The sequence below is a fragment of the Lepidothrix coronata genome, unplaced genomic scaffold (genome assembly GCF_001604755.1).
Source record: "Lepidothrix coronata isolate B3197 unplaced genomic scaffold, Lepidothrix_coronata-1.0 Scaffold22, whole genome shotgun sequence".
Classification (NCBI taxonomy): Eukaryota; Metazoa; Chordata; class Aves; order Passeriformes; family Pipridae; genus Lepidothrix; species Lepidothrix coronata.
The window spans coordinates 2,997,252-3,016,585 of NW_016690202.1; the positions used below are offsets into that span (position 1 = coordinate 2,997,252).

A 19,334-nucleotide genomic window follows, 5' to 3' on the forward strand; every position below is an offset into this window, starting at 1 on the left:
AGGACTAGTTGGAACAGAATGTACTACCCCATGTCTCCAGGCACTTAACTCTGATTGTACTGTCACTGGTGTCTGATATATTCTTAAAGCTTTTTAAGTTGCTGCCTTTTAAGGATGATGCTCTTTTTCCTAAGCTGTCTTTTTAAGCTCTTTCAGAACTAATTGTGTGTATAGATATATACACACAAAAAATATATAAATATATGAAGTAATTAGAGGAAGCTGTGATGAAAGAATTTAGACTGACAATTCAGGTCAATTTTAAGTTTAGAATGAAAGGCTGGCTTTTTTAGGCTGACACTCATTAGCAACATGCTTTGTGCTTTTAATTAGTTCTTACATGTTGTTAATTATTGCTATACATTAGTTCTTACACACTAACCATTATTGTTATGTATTCAAAGCAGTCAGTTGTATGTCTGATATATTCTTAAAGCTTTTTAAGTTGCTGCCTTTTAAGGATGATACTCTTTTTCCTAAGCTGTCTTTTTAAGCTCTTTCAGAACTAATTGTGTGTATAGATATATACACACAAAAAATATATAAATATATGAAGTAATTAGAGGAAGCTGTGATGAAAGAATTTAGACTGACAATTCAGGTCAATTTTAAGTTTAGAATGAAAGGCTGGCATTTTTAGGCTGACATTCATTAGCAACATGCTTTGTGCTTTTAATTAGTTCTTACATGTTGTTAATTATTGCTATACATTAGTTCTTACACACTAACCACTATTGTTATGTATTCAAAGCAGTCAGTTGTATATCTGACATATCCTAAATTAGCTGTAGCTATGCAGTACCCTGTAGTACCAGTATCATGTAGCTAGCCTGATATCCTTGTTCTCAATGGTCCTAGTTGCTGAGGTCAACCTAACCTGATTTAAGAGCTCTTCAGTAAGGGGTGGGAGGAGGTGACAGGACAGGGACAGAACTGAAGTAGACATCTTCTGCCAACATCCCCCCCAAATTAGGATTTTTTGTAACCATCTTTTATAAAATGATTGAGGCGCATGACCCTGGACTGCATATGGTGTCATGCTGGAGAGGAGTTCCTATCCCAAACTGCAGCCTTTTTGCTTCTTTGCCCTGTTGCTCAATTGTTAGGTTTTTTCTTTTCCTCTGGAGTACCTGCTCGCACTAAGAGCAAAAACAGCCTTCCCGGTTCTGGGGGTTGCATGTTTTCACTGACCAGTATCTGATCATTAAGGACTTGTTTATGGTTCTGGAGGCCTCTGCTTTTCATCTGTGTCCGTAGTTTTAAGATCTTTGATATCACATGCTTAAATTTTATATCGTAAAGAGACATCTGGTACCAAGGTCTAGTTCATAGAGCCAGTTTTCATAAGATGTTGATAATGAGCCTTACGGATCAAGACTTGGACTTGCATAGTTAGCATAAGTCCTGTTTCTAATAATGTTAATACTGCATTTATGGAAATGCTTATTCAGTTGTACTATGTTAAGTTGCTTATGTTTGTATTCAAATGAAGCTGATCTTAAATTGTAGTGTGCTGCCTTCACAGGTACAGCAGGCCTCTGTTTTAGCTGCAACTCCACTGATTTCCTAGAATTGGAATTTCCAGTCCCATCGCCATAAATCTAAGTCCAGAATGCTCTAGTCTCTCCACCAGCAAATAGTAGTGCTGTGAAGCATTGTTTTTCTCCTAGGGTTGAGTACCTTCTCTGGATACTTGCTCACGGTTTTCTTGTGAAATCTGTATTGTTCTGTTGCTGCTGGTGTATGTGCCGCTGGGTCTTCTGTGCCATGCAGCAGTACATCATGCAAGGTACAATGAAGCTGATCAATACACAAATAGTTATTTTAGGAGTGCAGCAGTGCGTAGGTGATTCCTGTTATAAAAATATTATAAAAATAACCTTTTAAAAAAGTGGTGCACACAATGTTTCTGCATTCTCTGAAGTTGATACAAAGTTGCCTGGCTTCCTGCCTTGTTGGTAACTCTATCTTCCTTCTGTGTATGGTGGGATTCCTAAGCAGTTTAATTTGGTGATTGGTAAACAATTCTAGGCTGATGTTTTTCTGCATGGTATATCATTCTGTTTGTGTTTTTTTTCCATAGCTGATGCATGTAGGTGTTGGATAAATGCAATTAAATTTTCCTCCAAATGGAAGCCTGAGAAGTATCATATGAGTTTTTCTTCAGGGGACTCAGTTCTCTGATTTGGTTCTCACCAAGACAACAATATATACGCTTCCATTTCCAGTATTTCATATACTGGACTCATTAGCTGATACTTAGCTCTAAAGGCCAGTTTTGAATTAGTTCAAGTTTTGAATTCTTCAGACTGGTCAAACAGGACAGACCTATTAGTTATATCCTCATTTCTCACACTGTGTATCTAAATCTGTTAATACTGAATCACTAATCCAGGGATCTTGTACGTAGTCACTAGTGGATTAAGGTGACAGCTGCATGAACATGCTGACTTACAACTGTTTCAGTCTTGCCCTCTTTCTTCTAGTAACGCAGTGCCATTCCATGTCTTCGACTAAAGTTTAGCTGACATTTCAAGTCCACTTCTGTTACACTCTAGGTCTTGCTATTACAAGTAATTTTTTTTTTCAGTAGGCATTTGAAGCACATGTCAGAGGCGTGTTTACATATAAACCAATACAGCATGACTTGATACTACATAGTAATTCCATTTTATTAACAGAGAAATAATTTGATGAAATATTAATATAAAAAATTGTGTACTGTAAGATATTATACTGCAAGATAGACGATTTGTCACAAAAAATCTTAAAATTATTTCTGTACAATTGCTTCTACATCTGAACCTCTTTAGCAGGTGTGCAGAAAAACAGATTGACCATGTTTATGCTTGAGAACTTTGGGTTTCAAATTTCAAATGTGGTTTCACTGCTGAAGTACTATGTATAATATATGCTTGATCCAGACTTGAAAGGGCAATTCTCCAATGAGAGAACTTCTTTGCAATGGATTAAACCTAGCTAATTTTAAAGTTTGCATAGCATGCTACCAAACTAATTTTAAATTCTGCTCATCATGCTGCTGCTTTCACTGGCCGTTACTTTAGTTAGATTTGGAAAGATAAGATTATTATTTAAAAGAATAATAAGTGTTGAAAATCATTTTGAAAAGCAAATATGCTAACTTAAGACCTGAAGTGAAATATTAGTGGGAAAGAATGTAAAAATTTTTAATAGGCCTTTATATTTTTAAGCCTATTTCTAAGGAAGTTTTTTTCCTACATGTGTAAATTCTTTTAAATGTGGTGATGAACAATGAGCAATTAGCCCATATTTGGCCCCTCAAAGGCTCATCACTGTTTTGTTAGGCATAGAGTTGTCCTGTTTGTTTGCTTGTTCGCAATAAGGTTTTCCTATACCCTGTAAAAAAATTACAGCCAGCCAATGCAACTAAAAAGTGGGTTCTTCTTGCTTAAGAGTAACAAGGAAAGTCAAGACATTGTAGTGCAGTGTTTCTGTTGGGTTTTGCTTGGATTTTGGAACTTGGAAAGGGAAACCAGAATTTTGTGTTGTGAATTTTGACAGACCTAATTCCCCTTGACTTTTCTTGGGGCAGCAGGGGGCAAATACAACAGGTAAGGGGGACTAGAATTTGCAACATTTTGGGGGGTTTCAGTACATTTTTAATGAAATATAAACAATGGAGTGTAATGCTTTCTCCAAGTTGCTCCATCCTGGCAGTTAGATCTGGGGTAGATATTGATATAAAAAGTAAAAAACCCTTGCAAAATTAATTACTTTAGTAACTTTAATGTTATACTTCTAAAGCCAAGTGTCTTCAAAAAGAAGTCATAGAGATAAAAAGATCTTGATGAACTTTTATATAATAATAATAATAATAATGGCCAGTCTTCGCGAGCGAAGATTTGGGAAAGGTCATTAACCCTTCGAGCCTGCGCAGTGGATTTTTTAGGTGAGACCCAGCGTGCGCTGAACTGAGCCCACCCTTTAATCCTGAGGTTCATCTGCCGGGGCCGAGCAAGCTTGGACAGTGGCAGTGAGGGTCTCAGGACGTAGGTTTGTTTAGAGTGACCTTCTCTTAGATGGATTGCCTTACAGGGCTGACGAGCTCCATCTGCCCGGGGGGCTGGGAATCGAACCCGGGTCGCAGCGGTGAGAGTGCTGCACCCTAACCACTAGACCACCAGATGAACTTTGATGATTACACTAAATGAACATGGTGAAGTTGGGGGCTGCCAGGCAGCCTCTGTGAGGAGACTCCAGGTTGTCCTGCAATGAACACAACCAGTTCCAGTCAGCTTCACTGGACCCAGCACAGGGCACAGCTGAGCCCCTCAGCCATTGTGGTGACACCTCAAGGTAAATATAGTCAGAGGGCCAAAATACCACTCAGAAATGTGTGAGAAAGAGAGGAGTGAGGAAAAAGTATGAGAAACAGCTCAGAGCAGGAAGAGATGCTCCAGCCACAGAGCAGAGGTCCCCTGCAGCCTGTGGAGGAGACCACTGTGCAGGCATTTCCCTGTAGACTGTGTTGAGAACTGCACCAAACCAGATGACCGCACTGCAGCCTGTGTAGGACCCAACAATAGCAGCTGGATATATCCTGACACAGGCTGCAATCTCTGAAAAGCCCGTGCTGGAACAGATTTACCCTGAAGAACTGCAGTGATGGACAAAATCATTTCTGGAGCAGGTGAAGAGTGTGAGGAAGGAGTGGCAGAGTTAGTATTACTGACTGACCACAGCCCTCATGCCCCATCCCCTGTGCCTGCATTTTTAGTTTTGTCTCGTTTCTCACCATCCAACTCTAATTGGTCACAAATTAAATCAATTTTCACCAAGTCAAATCTGTTTGACCCTGCTGGCAGGAAGTGAGTGATCTCTCTGTCTTTATGTTGACCCATGAGCTTTTCAGTGACTCATAAAGAAATAAAGTAACTCGAGAAATACTTGTTCTTAGTATTTAATACTGCACAAAAGCCAGTGTTTTGTAAACCTGTCTTGTCTGGTAAAATTCTGGTAAAAAGCATAATATTATTTGGTAAAACACATACTTGATTCAGCTTAAAGGATTTTTCCATTGATAATTTACATACTATTCATCATATAGAATACAACTTTTAAATCATCTCAGTGGTATTTCATTTCACTTTCTTTCTGTTCTTTTTTTTTTTTCTATAGGTTAGCATACTTTCAGCCATTTTACATTTTTTAGTCAGAGGACATAATTTCTTCACAGTTTGCATCTGTCATGAATTAAATGCTCTCAAAAATTATTTTAAGATGTGCACTTTTCAAAACTTGGCTGAGATTTTCCTCATGCTTTTTTCCAGCTAACTAATCACAGGCCTTGCCAATTCCAAGCTGATTTTTCATAGGAGTTGAAACAGAGTTTTCATATGTACTTTTAAAACTAATTTTTTCAATCATACAGCACAAATCTTAAACTTTTTATCTCTGTTTGGTTAGCACTTCAACATAGGTACATATAAGAAGCACTCATATAAGTTTTCTGGCATCAAATAGGTTCTTTTTTTAATTTGTTCCCACAGTCAAAGTACACACTTTGGTGTTAGTCTCACTTCTCAATAACTGCAGTGTTTTTCTTATTTTGATACATGCTGCTTACTGAAAATCATGGAGTGAAGACATTTTTTTTCTTTATTTGTCCTTGTTACCTGCTACCTTATATCATTTTCCCTTTTTCTGTTGCATCAGGTAAACTACCTTTAAGGTGCTCAGTACTGTATTTCTCAAGCTCATCATATAAGATGTTATGCTTTCTCTCTTTTTAACATAGGATACTGGTTTTGTCCATTACATTGAAAATTGTCACATGCACATCTCTTCCTTTGTCCAGTTTGCTGTCTTCTGTTGTGAGGATGTTCCCTTGCTTATGTGTGAATACAGTCCTCTTTCAAACTTATGTCTGTTTCAAAAGTAATACGATGTAAAAGATGCAATTTATTATATTCTAATAATTGTTTGTGCCCCTCTATCCTTTCTTGTCCTATCTGTGTTATCCAGGAATGATCTCTTGGATTTCCTGTTGGAAACTAGAGAGGATAGAGGTGTTTTTGGCATTTGAATGAATACATCCAGGTCCAGAACACATTGAATGACCTATGAGCTTTTGTAGTAACTGCTCTGAACGTCTTTTTTTTTTTTTTTTTTTAAAGGAAGTGGTAGTTTGTTCAGGTACCTTGTAACTGGAGGATTTCAGGAAGTTGAAGAATGGTGGAAAAGGGACAATTTTTTCTGAATTCCATGGGAATAGCGGAAAAATTAACCAGTAGATAAATTGTACCTTGCATTATAGGACAGTGACACGGTTCACATGGGAAAGATTGTGTGTTCAGCTCTCTTGAACTGGGAAACATTGGTTATGATAGTTTGGTTTGCATCTCGCTTTCCAGGGTACAACTTTTCATGTCCAATTTCATAAGACATATTTAAACTGCAATTGGTTTAAAAGTTTTGCAGGCTTATTAATGTGAAGGTTCATGCAGACAGACATCAAAGTTGCAAAGTGGTGTTTCGGTACTTCCCTGTCAGAAGAAGCAAAGGGCAGAATGTACCAACTTGTCTATTAAGTGGAAGAGAAGTGATTGGGGAGTGGTTTGTCCCTATGCACAAGCGAAAAAAACCCATAAGTCTGTAAGCATGGGCCACAGCGTTTGCATCAGTGAAATATAAAAAACACTTTATGTTTTATGTAGGAAGAGTAATCCTAAGTCATTTTTACTTAGATAAGGCATTTTTTGTTTCTTAAAGACTGAGTATTAGTATTTTAATAGCTTCAGGTATTTGGATATAAGGCCGTAATGGCCATGTGTAGGCCATTTTTTGAAGAAAAACTGAAGTTTGATTACTAAAACTTAAATTTGTTTTCTCAGTTTTCAGTTAAGTAACTTTTGACTGACACTTTCCTCAAGCCTACCTGAAAAAAAGAATGTGAAGTTCTGCCAACTTGTTTTGAGTTGCTTTAAGAGAAGCAGGGGGAAACATCAGGTTTCATGTTTTAGCTTAAAACTACTACTAAAGTCTTTGATAATGATTGAAAGCTAATAATCGTTATTCCTTGTCAGAGGAGTTCAGATCATTCGAGCTTTTTCCTTTAAGAGAGTTTTGTAAAACCTCTTAAGTAAATTAAGTAAACCAAAATGTATTACTTCACAAAATGTCTTTTCCAAAGTAATGATTTGTCACAATTTTGCAATATTTTTTTCTAGAGGGAATAAAACAAGTAGTACTTAATATTTGCCTTCATTTTAAAATTATTCTTTTATGAATGTAGTTCTCTTTAAGATTTCATGTCTCTGATTATGCAGTCCACAGAAAAGTAAATAATGTGGTGGTCTAGCAGGATGAATGAGAATGAGCATTAGAGGTTTTATGGAATCTGGCTTAAATATGACTGGAATTTAGAAATCCAGGAATTGTATTCAGCAGTTGAATAGGTTTTCACATTTAGCTGTAGGCAAAATCAGTGTGCAGCTATACTAAATTTTTTATTCTTCTATATGAAAAGAATTAATTGTTGCCATCGCAAAAAAAAATAAAAACCTCCAAAAAGCTGCTATGTCAAAAGTTCAAGGATAAATAGCTATGTACTGCCGAACTAGGTAGGTACAATGCTTGTCTTCACTCAGTTAATATGTTATTGTGATGTATAACACTAGTGTATTTGTAAACTGCAATTATATTCATAGCAGTATATGATACTGCTTTTTAGTAACTGAGAACTGTGTCACTAGCATAAATTCAACAGAGGCTATCATCTAGCTAGGCATTCACATCTGAGAGAGAATAAAGAATGGTAGTTCTTATTTTCTGTAGGCCTCTATTGTTTGTCTTGTGTCCTAGTTCCACACTCAGTATTTTCTTAATACAAAAAAACCTTCAAAAATTTAAAATAATGTTAGCTTAGGTAAGTTTTAGTTCTGCAATGGGAATAATGGCAGAAGCCCACTTTAATAATTGTAATATGCAGGCTTGAGTTGTATCTGATGTGAATCACCCTGCCTTTCCTCTGTAGGGAAAACGAGAAATGCCTTTAATACCACTTGGAGTAGTGAGAGAGCAAGTGAAAGTTCCTTCATTCAAGGTGTTTTTCTTTTTTCCCTCCCATGGAGTACTCTTCCATGTTATGAAGTATATAAAAACACTTAAGACTTTCCTGTGTGATTTGCCTTAAGCACCCGAACCAGTGTTTTTCAAGCAGATACTGCTCTGAAGTTTGTTTCATGAATACATCAGGCTTTACAGCTGCATAGCAGGAAGGATTTTGTGGCAATGCAGTCAGCTATGACTCATGAGACCTGAGCTGGCTACTGACTTCCTCAGTAACTGTAGCCAAGTAAGTGTTTCTTCATGTAAACTGTTCTTGCTGGTTTAGAATTTAAGAGCTACTGTCCTTTGGTTTTGGACAGAAGGATCTGGGACACTTGAATGCTTGCGATTGCCTTTGTTTCTGCAGGATTCTCTGTGGATGCCTTGGAAGAAAGATTACAAGGCATACCAAAAGGGTGTTTGGGGATGCTGGAGTCCTCTTTCTTGCAGCATATTCTTGCACAGAATTATGATTTAGCTGAGTTTTGGTTGGGTTTGGGGTTTTTCTTTGGTTTGGTGGTTTTGTGGGTTTTTTTAATACTGGCTCTAGAAGGAGCTCTTGGTGCACACAGCGATTGCCTCTGCCACAGACAAGTCTGTCCAAAAGCAGCTTGGAAAATGCTGTAAGTGTTTTCTGGTTCTCCCATTCACAGGGTCTTATTGGTCTGGGTTTTATTGCCCAGTGCCCTCTCTATTTATTTATGTATGCTGCTTGAAACTGCTGCAGAGTGGGAAAAAGCAGCATGAAATGAAAATGTAGTGAGTTGAGGTCCACAGGAAGAAGGTCAAGAGAAATGGAAAAGCTTCCAGCAGGTGTAAAGGAGAGGGTCAGACTCATCTGAGGAGGATGTTAGAAGGAAAACGGACAGATCTGAGAAGTTGTGAATGACACTTGGTGGTCTCTGCTAGATACAGCTACAGACAACAATAAAAGCATTTATAGCAGGAGGGAAACCAAGGAAGTTTGTCTATAGCTCAGTGGCTCGGTGGGGAAGGGAATGTAACAGATGATACCAAAAGGTTACATACAGAAGTCTGCCAAGTTATCAATGAAAATGAAATGTGAACTCTTACTAATTGAGAAAAGGGATAATCGACAGCAACCTGATTTGCTCTGTGTTAAGAAAAGAACAGGTCACATGTGGATCAGGTGTTTTATTTGTCTTTCATGTTCAGTTAATACAGGGTTCCTACAATGAAGCATGTCTTCAAAAAAAAAAAAAAAACCCAAAGGAAAAGAAGAAGCAGCAATGAGTTTTATTTCAGTTTCCAAAAATATGGAAAATAGGCAATTAATAAGTACTGTGGGATGTTAAATAGGTAACATGCATCTGTCAAAAGCAAATCATGTATCACCTGCCTAACTTCCTTTTAAAGCATACCATTGTAGGTGGTTATTTCTTATCTTTAAGCAAGTTGGTCTAATAGGACCACCTGGTCAGCTGGGTTTTTTTGTAACATGGTAACTGTACAGTGAGCTGAATATAACCCTAGACCTGATTTATAGAATGTGCTGAATTGGAAGGGACCCATCAGGATCATCACGTCCAACTCCTGGCCCTACATGGGACACCCTTAGAGTGACACCATGTGCCTGAAAGCATTGTCCAAACACTTCTTGAACTCTGTCAGGCTTGGTGCTGTGACCATTTCCTTGGGGAGCCTGTTCCACCCAACCACCCTCTGAATGAAAACGTTTTCCTAATATCCAACCTAAACCTCCCCCCTCTCGACTCAGCCTCATGCCTCGAGTCCAGCACTGGTCATGAGGGTGAAGAGATCAGTGCCTGCCCTTTCCGCTTCCCCTCACGAGGAAGTTGTAGACTGTGATGGGGTCTCCTCTCAGTCTCCTCCACGCTGAACAAACCAAGTGACCTCTCTTCCCTGTCCAGCTGAGGAGGAGACAGACAGGCTTTGGTGGAACCTGGCACTGAGCCAGGGTCAAACCATCACATGTCCCTTCTCACATGCCTGTTATCTGATTCAGTGAAGCCAAAGTGGTGTATAGAGCCAGTTTTGAAAGTTGTTTGAATTGTATTAACTTGAAATGGGCAGGTATTAGGTAATTAGTAGCTGCAGTTGTTTGGCTTGATTGTCAGTTTTTTCAGTTGCTGGAGATTTTTCCCATGGAAAGTTTAAATTTCTTTAAATTGAACTTAGGTTCAGATGCTTGACCAAATATGTGAAGCCTTAAAAAAAAAAAAACCCGAAATGAAGCTTAATGTACTTTGTTAAACTTTCTACCTCATTTTTTAATTCTGTAGTTTGAATTCTGTTCTGCTTTTATCCTTCCTTAGTATATTTAGAAAAAGAAAGATACTTTAGTGTGTAACTAGCTTCTGATTTCCAAATTCTTTGAAAAAAATTCTCACTAGCACTGGAATGGTGTGCACAACAAATGAGACTTGCTTTTAGATTTTCTTTTGTGGAGTGTATCATGAACACTTTAGTCTGCAAGATGAACATATTGGCAGAGGGGTTCATGTGTTGTAAAGGATATTACCTACATGTGTAGACTTGTCTTTAGCATCTGGTAGCAATATTTGTGGTCCTTTAGATCGCGTCGCTAGCCTTAATCCTGGAACCTGTTAGCCTCCTACAGTTACTTTTAATTTGCATTCAAATTCAAAAAGGTATTTAGAAATATATGTTATGTTTCTCTAAGAATAATTTTCAAGGGTGAAGGGTGTGGGGACTATTTGGCTCAGCTGAATGTTTGCTAAGGAGCAACTTTGAGCTGACAGTGTCAGGATACAGGGCAGGTTAGATCATTGTGTTCTTTTGCTGTACTTTTCTTACCAGCTTCATTGTAATGCTGGTAAAAGCTTATTAGCATTTAAGGCACACGAACTGTAAGTTAGATGCAGTTGAGTGGAGAACTTTTAAAAGATTGCACATGGCTCCCATTTATCTGTGAAATGTACCTGGTGAAAACAGTTGAGGCAGAGGATGTCACAGCTTCCTTAAGTTCCTGCTCTGACTTGCTGTTTAGCTATGGTCTACTTTTATGGTTCTATCCTGATACCTTTTTGCTGTGATGTATGTATTCCATCTAAAATTAATACAGATAGCAGTAATGTTATGCTTTTTTTGTCCTGCTCTTAAATTAAAATGTGTGTGTGTGTGTGTGTGTATACATGTGTGTGTGTATTTTTCTGTATAGTAGGTATTTTGCTAAAGGACTAGAAGCATTTGAAAAGATGAAACTTATTTCTATGTGGAATTTATTTATGAAATTTTATTTAATAATTATATATTAAACAGGCTTTTCTATTTCAGAAGACCAGCATTTTTCATTATGAGAGTGTATGTTTATTATTTGAGACAGCTTCTTAAAATGGAATTTAGAATCTAGGATGAATTCAAGACAATATAGATTAGATTTTCTAATTAGTGTTTAAGTTTCAAAGTAATCTGTGAGGTAATATTGATCATGTTGCTAATTTTGTCTGCTCTTACACTCTTTTCTGTCACAGCCTCATGACTTCGATGAATGCAGATTTGATATCAGTGTGAATGATAGTGTTTGGTACCTCCGAGCTCAGGACCCAGACCACAGACAACAGTGGGTAGATGCAATAGAACAACACAAGGTATGCTGTTTTTTGTTTTCTACTTTCCTTTCTCACTCCCTTGTTAGATCAGACATGGTGCTTGCAGAGTTGTAAGCTTCCCTGTACAGTCATTAAAGTACTGAAGGTATTTATGACAGCTAAAAGCTGCAAGATTGAAACTGTGTGTTTAAATATGGTTCAAAGGAATTGATTTGCTTGTTCTTCATAGATAAGACTTTAGAGAACTGGGGGCTAACAACTGTGAATCTTTCTGCCTAGCTTGAAACAAGAAAAGCTTGCATTATGTTGAGTGACTTTTTTCATTGTTTTGTTCATCCTTTCTCACTGATTATTGAATTGTTTCTTATCTATCCAAGATGTTAAGCTTGTTAGTCTTAAAGTCAAATCCCGTAGGTTATCATTCTGGTTTTAGACTCCTCTCTTTCATCATTTGTCTGCTTTTAGTGTCTGATTACTGGCTTTTGTCTCCTTGTCTCTTATGGCACTACTCTTCATCAGCATTTTGGTTCACCTTTCTTGATCTATTCCTTATGTGTTTCAATGAAGTCAGTTAATTTCATTATAAAACTAGCTGACCTTCAAGCCCTTTAGGTCAGGTAGAAAGTACGTAAAACATCCGTTATGTTTTCAGGTACAAGATAGGCAATGTCCCAAGGTGTAGAATTTAACTACAGTAGCTAGCACAATGCATCTCTCAGTCTGGGTTGTACAGGTGTTGAAGGAATACAAATTAAAATAGATGTCTAAGTAGATGTGACTTTTTACCTTAAGCTTCTTAAAGTGTTGTGTATATAAGTACTCCATGTAATAAGGAGGTTTCACCTCTTATTGGACCTTCCTTACAATAAGCAGTACGTGTTCTTAAGTTTAAAGTGCTGCCTTTTGATAATGGTTCTCTAAAAAAAAAATCATCTCAATTAGATTATTCATCCCTTTTTGTATAGCTTGGCATTTTGCCTTCACTTTGATACAGAGATAACATTAAAACAGAAAAAAATAAGTTACAAAAGCAGGATGCTTTTCTGCATCTAGTGAAAAAATAAAAAGTGAACAATGGAGTGTTCTTGAGACAAACTACTGAAATTTGTTCCTAGTGCAGTACCTTAGAGACACATCTCATGAGGATACATTGAACAAGTTGCTGGCTATACATTCATAACACTGGCATTTCTAAAACTGCTTTACAGGCTTGGTGGTCTTCAGGTATGGCTTTGTGGGGACATGGAGCTCAATAGCCCTAGGCTAACATTCAGACTAGATTAGGTGAATGATTCAGCTGGGGAAATGCAGAACTTAACCTGAAGCCAGATAAGCAGAAATGCAGTCTGGGTTGTTGAATGCTACCATGCAGGAATGAATGAGATAAAAAACCCAAATCCTGTCTTGAACTCTGCTCAGCCCAACTTCAAACCATTTTCATGCTGAGTTTTTTTTCCCCTCTTGTGAGGTTCACCTTAACTGTTGCTGAGTTCTAAGCTGTGATTTTATGGAATCACCAACTCATATTATGGAATTATTGAATGGTAATAGAGTTTGCCACTGTGTTAAATTGAAATTGTTTTTCTCTGCTACTTAAAAAAACCCAAACCAACTTGTATTTTTCAACACTGAAGTTTTTCCTGCCTTAGTGCTCAGCCCCTGTCATGAGGTATCTGTTTGCATTCCTTTTTGTCTGTTATTAGTGGTAAGGTAAGCTTAAGTTGTCTCATTCAACCCTCTTTTCAGATCATTAGTGAGTGTTGAGGAGCACAAGGTCTAGCATTCCAAAAGTGACCTCCCTTTGTGAAAAAGCCTGATTAATTATGCAGGTTTTCCACTTCAAAAAATAAGGCTTCTTTTAATATTGATTTCTGTTTGGACAGTTTGAACTTCCATACTTTGCAAGAATTTGGTAGTTATTTAAATAAATCAATAAATTGTACCAGATCTCTGCCTTTATATTTAAAGGAATAGAATATGAGGGGTTTCTTGGTTAATTCTAGTACACATTTTTATTCAGTATTTAAAGTTCATATAGGGGTAGGGTTAATGAGTGCTTTTTTCATTATTTTAATAAAGTTATTTTTCTGCTTGTTTTTCAAAGAGTGAGGGTGTTCTGGAATGTTATATAAACAGAAGAAAAGTATGTCTACAAGTAGGAAGTGGTAATAAAATTCTTCTGTTTATGCTGAATTGACAAGAACTAGTTCAGTTTGCATCTTTCTGTCCTAATGTAGTAACACTGGACTTGACTGTTCTGAATCTTATGGCTTTTTCAGTATGTGTAGTTTGCAGTTTCATGGCTACTTGACATTTTTCAGTTTCTTTCATTTCCTTTTTACTCTGCAGTGTTTACAGTATCTAAGGCAAATAACAGTTGTTCTCATTCTTAAATGGAAAGGAAAATGTTATGGCATCTCAATTTAATAGTAAACCACCAAAACATTTAATAGTAAACCACCAAAACATTTAATAGTAAACCACCAAAACATTTAATAGTAAACCACCAAAACATTTAATAGTAAACGTTAAATCAATTACATTATTTATAAGCATCCTTTTTGTATTATGCAACTAAATATAGTGGATCAAGACAAGGCAAGGAATACAGCAAAAGTTAATGCAGTCTTGTAACAATATCTTAGTCTCAAGTTAAAAGTATGTAATGAAATGTCAGAGTTAGTAGCAGGTTTTTCCAGTGCAATATGCTGTTGTATTCATAATACAGTAGCAGCTTTTTGTGATAAATGTAAGTGCAGAGGTGCATCTGTTCCTTCTAACTGTTCTTACAAAAATATAAAGTAATCTTATCACCATAAGCCTTAGAAAAGTGCTGTAGGCACATAAGTAAGTGTTTGATAGGATTTAACGTAAACCATAAGTGTCCAAATCCAGTATTCAGTCTGGTATTATTAATGGTTCTTAAAAAATGTGTTTCCAAATGTCTTGTTTCTGTATTTTCATTGAGAGGTTAGTGCTATATCCTATAATTTCTTTAGAAGTTTGTATGGAAAATATTTAAGAAACTATATTTTTCCAGTATAACTTTGGTGGGATCTGAAAAAACGTATTTACGTGGAATCTGGAGGTTAATCCCATTTTTCATTCGAATTTATATAATCAACACTTAAATGATCCTTAGATTAAAGTAACTCTTTATCCATTCTTTAATTTACTTCATCTCATGCAAGTTTTATACCTAAAAACTTGATTTAGAGTAGGAGAAGATGGGCTTTTATGAGACAAAATTACACTTAAAGTTCAGATTTGTGTTACTCTGAAATTTTGCTTACTCTGGAATTTTCTGAAAGAACATTTCTGGTCAGGTTACCAAAACTCAAGTGAAAGTTCCTTAACAAGCTGTTGTTTCTGCATAAAAATTATTTTTGTTTTAGAACCAGGTTCTTCAGCTGATAAATAGTAATCTGAATAAAATTGAGAGGAAATTATTTCTTTTACTAAACAGCTATTTTTATTAATGTGAGTCTACTGCTATATAAAGTATTTTTTGTTTGTTTTTGAAGTTCTTTGTTGCTTACTGAGTGGGTAGGTAGTTCTGGTAGGCTGCTTAAGCTGTTTGCTAACAAAAGTATGTTTGTGAGACTTAATGTAGCATGTCACAAGGTTGTTGATCTTCAGAGAATGAAAAATAGACTGAAACTTTGACTGTTTCATTGTGCTCCTAACAGAGAAAACAGTGATTTTAAATTAATTTTATAATAAATGTAAGTATAAGCAGATATAGAAAAACTTCCTGCTTAGCAAAACCAATGAGTAGCTGATGGCTGAGAAATATAAAACACCTAATGTTCAACCATAAAAACTGTTCAAATTTTCAGGGTTTTGTGTCATTTCATTCATCTTTACTTGTATTGAGGTTCCTGAATCCTTACATTTCAAGTATAGCCTCTCAAATGTTTATTTATCTTCCCGAACTGTCTGAAATTACTGTAAAACCATCAGTGAGGCAAATGAGGAGTCCTTTCCTCTATGTAAGTGTTTCATTAAATATATCGAGCAGGCATCTCTCTGGTATTAAAACACTGATGGTACTTGAGCACCAAGGTGTTGATGCTTTTGGAAAGTTATCCTCTTTATAATGATAATTTGAAGGACTGACTCCAGGTCTGTCCTGTGGTTTGAAAGTGGAGTTTGGAATTTCTAACCTAAGATGAGATAAATGGGCTTACACGCTGTTAGTTCAGTGCTGTGAGAAAATGAGGGGAGTGAATTGCTGTTTGTTGTGATAAACCTCTGTATAATTAAACTTATTTTGAGCAAATTAACTTGAACTCTTGAGATCCAGATAACGACTTCTTGTAATGTTAATATACCACCAGAGTTGAGAACACGATTAGAGTTTTTTTAGAATTGAATGCTTCACGAGAAACTTTGCCTCAGCTTAGGTTTGTCCCATTTTGTTCCATCTTTTTACTTTTTGGATACAGATTCTGCATGTGTTCATTATTTACTTTGTGACTTCAGCAAAATCAATTGATAGTGTTTTAAATCTTTGATTTTCAAAACTTTTTGTCTTTCAAACTGAAATGCTGTTTTAAAGTCTTGCTGAACTTCTTACAATACCTGTCAGTAGTGTGTTGAACTGGAAAAGGTAGTTTTCCAGAGGGATATCTAGATATCCAACAAGTTTGGCATGTAGGAAGTAGGGAGGTAGGTTCTCTTTTTTGTTTTGAAGTCATAATATACAAGGTGTTTTTATCTAGAGCAGGAGACATGAATTTCAGTGTTTGACTGTGAAAAGCATTGGGAGGCTATCTTGAAGGAGTGACGGCTTTTTACTCTTAATTAGACACTGGGAGAGGAGTTAGCTAATTAGAATAGGATTATACAGAAACATCAAGAAGAGTAAAACTTATATCTCTTTTTTTAGCATTTTTTCCCTAACTAGCCTGGGGAGAGGGGGGGTATGGCAACCTTGGCATCAAAGATAGTTTAGCTTGCTACAACCTGTTTCTTAAATTATTGGTTGTCAAACACAGCAAGATGTTTCGCGTCCCATTTTTGCATTCTTTAAGTGCAGATCTAGTTAGATGGTGAAAAAAACAAAACACTGGATTTGGCAGGCTAGTAAAGTCAAATTTATGAAAAAGTAAAGTAAGTATTGAAACAGTTGATTCATTTCCTTTATTAAACATTGTTACATTTCCAAACAATTAACCTAGAATTGGGATACTTAGTTCTGAGGTGATTATTTTTTGAATGCCTGTAAAGCCATCCGTCTAAGAGAAGGTCACTCTAATTAAACCTACGTCCTGAGGACCTCGCTGCCACCGTCCAAGCTCGCTCGGCCCTGGCAGATGAACCTTAGGATTAAAGGGTGGGCTCAGTTCCACGCATACTCACACCTCATCTCACCTAAAAATCCATTGCGCAGGCCCGAAGGCCTTACCCACATTTGCAAAGCCCTGTAACGACATCTTCTACAAATGCAGTCACACAAAGATCAAAAGACAAAGGCACACACCTGCCTCCAAAGCTGTACCCAAATTAACTCTAGCATGCCGGAACATCAGAACCATGCTCAATACTGTGGATAGTGGACGTCCTTAGCATTGCTCTGCCCTAATTGCCCATGAACTGTCGCATCTCAGCATCAACGTTGCTGCTCTCAGTGAAGTTCGCCTTCGCGAGGAAGGCAGCCTCAGAGAACATGGTGTTGGTTACACACTCTTTTGGTCAGGTAAACCCAGAACCGAAAGGCATCTTTCAGGAGTCGGCTTCATGATCAAAAACTCTTATTGTTCCTAAACTCAAAAATCTGCCGACAGGTCACTCTGACCACATTATCTCCCTATGCCTTCCACTCCACAACAACCAACACGTTGTCCTCTTTAGTATATATGCCCCAACTCTCCAAGCTGACCCTGCTGAAAAAGATAAATTTTACGCTGACCTGCGCCGCCTTACCCAAAAGGTTCCTGCAGACGATAAGATCATTATCCTTGGTGATTTCAACGCCAGAGTAGGCAAGAATTCTGAAGCCTGGAAAGGAATATTAGGCAAGCGAGGTGTTGGAAACTGCAACGATAATGGTCGACTTCTGCTAGAATTCTGTGCAGGGCAACAGCTCATCATCACTAATACTATCTTTCAACAGAAAGATAGTCTGAAGACAACCTGGATGCACCCCAGATCCAAGCATTGGCACCTCATTGATTATGTCTTGGTGCGATGGAGAGATGTCCATGATGTCCACCATACCTGTGTGATGCCCAGCGCAGAATGCCAAACAGACCATCGGCTTGTGCGCTGTAAACTTAACCTCAATCTTAAATTCAAACCTAAAAGGGGCAGTATCCCAAGGAGGAGACTCCAAGTTAACAATCTTCAATCAGCCACAGTAAGAAACAAATTCCAGGCTAATCTTCAAACTAGGCTCAAAAATCATTCAGTATATTCTACAGATACCTCCCCTAAAACACTTTGGCTCCATATCAAAAACAGCATCCTGCAGCCCTCTGAAGAATCCTTAGGGTTCTCCCTCAAGAAGAACAAGGACTGGTTTGATGAAAACAATCAAGAGATCCAGGAATTGTTGAAGAAGAGAACTGCCCACTAAGCACACCTTGCACTGCCATCCTGTTACATAAGAAAAGCAACCTTTCGCCTTGCATGCAGCAAGCTACAACAGAAACTCCATGACATCCAGAACAAGTGGTGGATCGATCTAGCTGAGAAAACACAATTTTGCGCAGACACGAGTGATCACAGAGGATTTTATGAAGCTCTGAAAACAGCATATGGGCCTACATACCAAGCCCAAAGTCCTCTACTCAGTGCTGATGGTCAAACACTTCTGACCTCCATTCTGAATCGATGGTTTGAACACTTTCAGACCCTTTTCAGTACCAACCGTGTAGTCTAAGACTCAGCAATTCAGTCCATCACACAACAACCGGTGAAATATGAATTGGATACTCTCTGCACTTTAGGAGAAACCCTCAAGGCCGTACAGCAGGTGAAAATTGGCAAGGCAGCTGGAGTTGACGGAATTCCGCCTGAAGTCTGGAAACATGGGGGCCAAGCACTCCATGCTAAATTTCACGAGTTTGTGGTGCGCTGTTGGGAACCAGGCGAACTACCAGCAGACCTTCATGATGCAGTCATCATCACCTTGTACAAGAAGAAAGGAGATAAATCAGACTGTTCAAATTACTGTGGTATTACTCTGCTCTCCATTGCTGGCAAAATCCTTGCAAGAATACTTTTGAACAGACTAATACCTGCTATAGCAGAAGGAATCCTACCTGAAAGCCAGTGTGGTTTCAGAGCCAACAGGAGCACCACAGACAACTTTGTTTGTTCTCAGACAACTGCAGGAGAAGTGTAGGGAACAGAACAAAGGTCTCTATGTACATAATCTTTGCTGACCTCAACAAGGCTTTCAATACGGTGAGCAGAGAAGGTCTGTGGCAGATTTTGGAACGTTTTGGTTGTCCCCCCAAGTTCCTTAAAGTGATCATCTCACTCCATGAGGATCAACATGGCCAAGTCAGATATGGCAATGCACTTTCTGAGCCCTTTCTAGAAACAAGGCTGCGTTCTATCACCAACCCTATTCGCAGTCTTTTTCAGCATGATGCTCCAAAGGGCCACGGCAGACCTCGATGATCAGGACGGTATCTACATCCAATACCGTACTATATATATATATGGCCAGTCTTCGCA

General features: G+C 37.7%; 1 protein-coding gene across 2 annotated transcripts in view; it reads left to right on the forward strand.

The window, feature by feature from the left end:
* COL4A3BP (collagen type IV alpha 3 binding protein) overlaps positions 1-19,334 on the forward strand; it is a 78,505-nt gene that overhangs the window by 11,629 nt on the left and 47,542 nt on the right. For both annotated transcript variants that reach the window (XM_017808274.1, XM_017808275.1), the window contains exon 3: positions 11,568-11,684. In XM_017808274.1, coding sequence (XP_017663763.1) covers positions 11,568-11,684 — 117 coding nt within the window. The remainder of the gene's footprint in view (positions 1-11,567; positions 11,685-19,334) is intronic.